The sequence below is a fragment of the Amphiura filiformis genome, chromosome 10, assembly GCF_039555335.1.
Source record: "Amphiura filiformis chromosome 10, Afil_fr2py, whole genome shotgun sequence".
In the NCBI taxonomy this organism is placed as follows: domain Eukaryota; kingdom Metazoa; phylum Echinodermata; class Ophiuroidea; order Amphilepidida; family Amphiuridae; genus Amphiura; species Amphiura filiformis.
In genome coordinates, this window is record NC_092637.1 from 39,227,372 (window position 1) to 39,234,523 (window position 7,152).

A 7,152-nucleotide genomic window follows, 5' to 3' on the forward strand; every position below is an offset into this window, starting at 1 on the left:
TTTGTTCAACTTAAAAATGACAAAAATGTGTTACTGCACGCGGGGTTGGTCACAATTCTAGCTCGCGCAAGTTCACATAAAGCGTTCAATGAACAATGAAGAAATGTCTTTAATAACTGGAAACTTGAAATATAGGCCTATAGAGAGACTGCAAATCTGATTCTCATCCCGGCAACATGCAAAATGAACAAAAGAGTAAACTTTGGATGTTGTGTAAAAACGGGACAATTTAGTGAAGTATAATAAAATATCAGATTTACCAAATTTATTTATTTATTCAATTTTCAGACATTTGAACAGAAGCGGAATGCAGGTATGTTTACTAGTTTGCCTGAGTTTTTAATTACGTAACTTACAGAGAACACATTTCGCCTCATCTTCACCTCACCTCATTTCATCAACTGCTGTGTGAAGCATTCGTCAAGGATGTTCCATCGCCATCGTTTAACAAATTTAAATACATGTCATAGGCCTATATATATATAGGCCTATACCAAATTGCCTATACATTATGTATAGGATAATGGCCAAGGATTAGAACGTGAGTGAATAAGAATGGCCGCGGCGCGAAGCGCCCAGGCCATTCTTATTCACTCACGTTCTAATCCGCGGCCATTAACCGACTTAATACACATCTATGACGTCGCGCTATTGTTTTATCGCTCCATTATTTTCCACGAATGGAGTGTTATAGAAATAGGTTGCTCATTTACAAATTGATCAATTGCAGATTGATACCGTAATAATAACAATGATTGTGCAGGTGCGATTGAAAAATACATTGACTTAGCTTTAGGTAAAATTTCTATAGAATTACCCATCACGATCCAGGTGTTTAGTTCAAATCATCCGTAACCACCCTCTTGAATTATAAAGATTATAAAGATTTAAAATGTTTGTTACACAAATTAAATAAACGTAGATTTGCAAAATCATTAAAGTGATTAGACCATCAATAGGTCTTTATGCCCACTTCTAATGTGTTAAATATTGAAGTAGCTGCGTCGAGGTCTCTATTTTGCATAATAAGGAAAATTGGCAAAATGGTCATAACAGTAGTGTACCTCAAGAAAGCTAGACCTGCCGCTATACCTGAGCAACCATGCAGTTGTGAACACTATTTTTTAGCTTCGTTGAATTTGAGTAATTGTAATGATGGAACTATTCCGAGGATATAATCGTTGATTCTCACAATTAAGGACTTAAATCAGGCATGATTCTTCTTTTGGCCGAAGAAAGGTAAGAGAATTGTAAATGTGTAAACTGTTTTTTATTTGGTTGGCCCTATTATAACCCATTTTACCTAGGCCTACATGTCCCTGAACTTCGGCGGCAAAAAAAACCCTTCGCCGCCCTCGCCGCGAAATAAAAGCCCAGACTTCAACTTCCTGTCCCCCTTACAAATCCAAAATAAAACCTAACAGTACTAACACTTTCATTCCCTTTTCAAATAATCGCACTCTAAAAGTCACTTACACACATCAAAGTGTTATAAACACTGACGATATAAACGATTTCTTAAACGCCATGTTTAAATATTAAACATTGTTAGTGTTTAGAGTTTAAAAGTCCTCAAACGTTCGAAATTTGTAGTTCTCCACTATACTCCCAAAGAACGACACCAATGCCCGCCAATAAAACACTTTTTAATACATAAGCTTGCGTTGTGTTGGTATTTATTTGCACCGGCCACAGCGAATCGTGAGCTCAATGAGAGCAGGCACAATTATTATAATAATTGTGAATCTTTTTTCTTACTCTACTTGTACAAACAATGCAGTGGGATCCTAGACTAATACAATGGGGAAGCCTAAAGCCTAAAAGAAAACAATCGCGGTAGGAGCGGGCTACGAAAACTCTTGAAAAAACTCCCGATTACTATTTTTGGAGAAAAATTGAGAACGTACGATGACCCCTGGCTTTCTACCTCATGTCAACCTGATGATTGAATTCTTTCCTCCCCGAACAATCAGTCAAATACCCACCCTGGATAACCGACAGAGGCAAAACCTTTTAAAATACACATTAAAATTTTTTTGGATTTAACAAAAATTTTGAAAAAGCGTGTGTGCTGCGTGGTGCTACCAACCTGAAGTGACTACCAAACACTAACACGCCCCGGCGCACACCCAAGTCATTCATTATGACGTAACGTGAAGAAAATAAATATATGCTAATTCGCCGAGGGCGCTCAAACGCACATATTTTCATTTCTCCACTATACTCCCAAAGAACGACACCAATGCCCGCCAATAAAACACTTTTTAATACATAAGCTTGCGTTGTGTTGGTATTTATTTGCACCGGCCACAGCGAATCGTGAGCTCAATGAAGTAAAAGTCAGGAAATCTACAATCCCAACGATTGGGAAACTGAAAGCAATTTTGGTAAACTTTCCTTGACATAGCCATCTTTGGCTGAATCAGACCTCCATCTGCCGTGCCTCTTAAATAATCTTTCAGGCACCCCCGCATTAGCTGCCTCTGTGGCACCCCCTGAACGCAGGCTATGGACACCAAATTTTGATGTGTCGCCAACTATTGGCTTGAGCGCATCCAAAATGACTTCGCGAACTCTAGTATATGACATTGGTCGGTTATCCTTGCGCAATTTGTAACCCATTTTGTGGCAGACAAACTCCTGAAAATGAATGAACATGAATCTTGGACCTGAGCTAACTCTAAATACTTCTGTAACATACGAACAGGACAAACTCTTGATGTCAGACGTGCTATAATAACTGATTTACCTTGCCTATAAATGTCCGTCTTGCTAGAAGGAATCAGAATTGACATATGTGATAACTCAAATGTTACATGCTCTCTTTTTATCTCAGAAAGTTCATCAAAACGGAGAAACCCTGCATAAGCTATCAAGCACATTGTTACAGTTCTAATAGTAAGCAAATTCTTGATGGACAAATCTGCACAATAGTGATCATATACTTTAACCAGAATTTCTGCTGTTATAGGCTCCTTTTTTACTTTAGGAGATGCTAATTTACGTTTCAAACCCTCAGCAGCATTCTTAACAATTGGAGAAAGACAAGGATCTGAACTCCCTGCCAATTTATGAGCCCATGAAATAGCAGCAGTGGCTTTCAAAATAGGTGCTGGTGTGTTGGCTGAATGACTGACATGAATGAGATATAATGAAACATAATAGGGATCCGCTGGAATTTTTGACTTTCCAAATCTGTCAGCCCATGTGCACCAATTGCAAAATGCTCCCCCATATTGATTTATAGTTGAATCGGCTCTAGAGTTTAATGTCACACCAGGCAATTCTGATGCTAATTTGTTCAGTTCATCATGCTCTTCGTATCCCGCATCTGACCATATACCACTCTGGAAGATTACCTGCAAATGAAATGAAAACAATTTTTAAGAATTCCGCAGTCAAATGTATTTAGGCCTACTAATATTTCTAACATTGTCTGATTACTCTACCTACTTACTAAATTTCACTTCTTGTCAATGCCGTCCTTCACGCATTGAGTACCAAATCAATCTTCATAGATTCCTGCTATATTAGCATGTAACTCTTTCTTCGTTGCAAGCTTTGATATTTGTTGCATTTCATTTATATAAAGTTCTTTGTATTTCCTCGAAAACTCATTACCAATATCATGGCATACTCAATTTACAGAATGTTTCTCTTAATATATCAAATTTATTAGGATTTCAAATCCAACCGATTTTGCTCAACGCATTCGATTAAAACTGGACTCTTACCGCCAGAATAGCACTTCTGGCTATTTGTTTAACGAACTGCTCTATATTGTATCTGCCATTTACAAACATACCAGGAAAATACTGTAATTCCTGTATATCCACCACTCCAACTATAGGAGTCTGTCCATCTGGGAACAATATCGGCCAAAAAGGGCCGAATACCACTGAGGGCAAATAAGAGTTTCTGCTGCCCCCGAACGCATCATGTGAAATAGGACTCTTGGAATGAGGTGGATAGGTGGCACTAACCAGTTATTTTCATTAGACCAATCCACAGTAAATGCGTCTATATTCTCACAACCTGGGTTCCAAAACCTCGAATCGAATCTTGGCAACTTTGCATTGTAAAACTGGCAAATCTGTCTATTGTATGAGGACCCCATCTTGTGTCCAATTTCTCAAATATATAATCTGAGATAGCCCAATCATCAGCATCAATAATGCGACTGATATAATCAGCTCTTTCATTGTCTGATCTAGGGACCCATTCCACTTCTAAAGATATATTATCTTGGACACAAATTCTGAAAATGTTCAAAGCAATTTCTTGTAAATCAGTTTTCATACTGCCTTTTGTTGCTATCGCTGCAACACTTTGGTTATCCGTAAACCATTTCACAACATGATTCCCAAGCTTCTTGACAAATGAAGCCATGACCATTTCTACGGCCTTAAGCTCTCTCCATGCCGAGCTTCGTCTTGCATCAACTTGATTCCATTGCCCATGAGCAATATCATCCGACATATCTACTACATACCCACCGTAGCCAGTGCTACTTGCATCTGAATATACTATTTTAGATGCTGCTGTTTTCGGTTCAACTTTTGCACAATTGAGAGTACGAATATTTTCCCGCCAAAACTCTAATTCACTAATGGCTTCTTCCGACACACAAACAAAGGATTCCCAGTTTTCTTTACCTTCTACACAGACATGTAAAGATTTCGTCATTAATCTTGCTATATTTCCAACTGCCAGGCTAGTGGAAACAATTTTTCCCGCCACACTAGCCAGAAGTCTAGCCTTCACATTTAAATTCCCACTATTGTCTTTGTAGTTAAGAATAGTGGTAGTACTTTGATGGATGTCTTGAACTCTTCTTCCGGTGACCCCAAATGCACCTGATTCTAGATCAATATCATATCCCAACCACTCTAATGTTATTGTTGGGCTCCAAATCGACTTCTGGATATTCGGCACAAATCCAGATTTAATCAGATCGGCTTTAATACTATCACTAGCCTCTTTTGCTTTATCTACAGACCCACCAAAACCTAGACCATCATCTAGAAATACTACAATTGCCTTGCCTTCGCTTCTCCACTTCTTTACCAACGGTCGAACTATTTTAGTAAAAATGAATGGAGCCGAACTCAAACCAAATGCCAGGCACGAAAATCTAAAATAACGCACTTTACCATTGAGATTCCATGAGAATCCCAAGAATTTTCTATGCATAGGGTGAATCTCTATATGATGATACCCGGACTTCAAGTCAAATTTGAACATGAAACCACCTTTCCTAAGAAACAGCAGTGCTGTTCTCATATCCTCAAACTTAACAGATTGCTTGCGAATGAACTTGTTTACCATCCTCAGGTCAAGAATTAGCCTCTTTTTTCCGTTTGGCTGAATAGAAACAGTGAGTGGGTTAATAACGTGTGGGGAGATTGACAAATTTCTACAGACCCCAATTTTACCAGCTCAGATATGGCCTCAGACACAAATTCGTGATTATTATACGCAGACCTGTTATTCTTGGATGATTGCATCGGAGGCTCGTCATAAAAAGGAATTACATATCCGTTTTCAATAGTTTCCATTATAAACTGTGGTGCCCCAATTTCCCGCCAAAACTGGGCGTGGCTTTTTAGCCTACCTGAAACCTTGATCGCAATATTACCTTCGCTTCTCTCATAATCTGCATAATCAAATACTATATCATCTGAAATACAGACACATTCATCTACGCTACATGAATTATCATACTTAACTTTAGCTCTATTTACTTTAGATGCCTCCTGCATTTTGCGGCTGGTTTGTACTAAACTGCTGCCGTCTGGCTGGACAACTTTCTCTCCAGTGGCCGAACTTCCCACAGAAGTAGCAACTGCCTTTGCCTTGACTGCTGATGGGCCCAGTGAAGGACCCTCCTGCACGAAAAAGCTGACTAGAAGAACCAGGCATACCAAAACCACCACCCACGGAAGCGCCGCCATCTTTTTTGAACTTTTTTGCCGCTTGCTTGCTAGCTTGCTTCTGCTTGATCTTTTTTCCTGCTCGATATTCGGCCCGTTGAATTCTTTTGTGATCATCCTCATCAGCTGCCAACTCATTGGTTTCATACTCTGACACGGTCGCCCACCCATGCTCGCTGATGTCAGCCAGTCTTATAAACTTCTGTCTTGTACCGATGGTATCTCTCGCTTTAAGTAGGTGCACCTTACCATCAACTGGGTCATCAATGGCCTTGGTTATTAGGTCGTCAACAGATCTATATTACAAGTAAATAACACGTAACACTTATTAGAGACAATTCATATCAGATCATATACGCGCCAAATCGCACATTTCGCGCCAATCAACCAATTGTGATAATTCAATACATTTCCACGCTGGATGATTTCTTTTTACTCGGACACATTAGCTCATACCAATTGAACAAAATTTCTATAAAAGGTGAGCCACGGGTATCACTGCCCTTTTGCTATAGTTAACCTTGCACACAGAACAGACCTATTGATATTACACGGTCCACTGTGACACGGTCCATTGGACCCATTACAACTGACCAGAAAGCTGCTGCCAACCATTTCTTATTAAACATAATAGGAGCTGAATTATCCTTCTAATAAATTTAATCATTTTAAGTACTACAGAAACGGAACGAAAACTTAACTGGTTAAACTCGTACTGCCGTTTATTTCCTTCTCTTTTCCACTTTGTTTCAGAGGCCGTCGCCAACTTCTTTTCAAAACACTCCGCTGTTTTCTTATTTTCTTGCCAAAATTCCTCCTTTGCTGACTGTAGTGACTCTGTAAACGAACTTTTTAGCTCTGTTTGGCTACTTTTGAACTGATTCAGTAACTCTTGAATGTCTTCTTTCGTTGCGGCCGTCATATTAATATAGGCCTAACACCAATGCCACGTCACTGAAGCTGAGACGGAACCGGGATATTAAAAAAGCGTGTGTGCTGCTACCAACCTGAAGTGACTACCAAACACTAACACGCCCCGGCGCACACCCAAGTCATTCATTATGACGTAACGTGAAGAAAATAAATATATGCTAATTCGCCGAGGGCGCTCAAACGCACATATTTTCATTTACTACAACTGGGTTGGCCCTATATGTATTAAAAACCATTTTACCTTCATGTCCCTGTACTTCGAGGGCAAAAAACAACAACACACCAC

At 39.3% G+C, this 7,152-nt stretch overlaps 1 protein-coding gene across 1 annotated transcript; it reads right to left on the bottom strand.

The window, feature by feature from the left end:
- Positions 1–2,349: 2,349 nt before the first annotated feature.
- Positions 2,350–5,851, bottom strand: LOC140161847 (uncharacterized). Its single transcript, XM_072185141.1, is given in 4 exon segments — positions 2,350–2,640; positions 2,889–3,359; positions 4,033–5,405; positions 5,408–5,851. Coding segments are annotated over 4 exon segments (2,490 nt in total). The 5' UTR covers positions 5,763–5,851.
- Between the last annotated feature and the right edge of the window lie 1,301 nt (positions 5,852–7,152).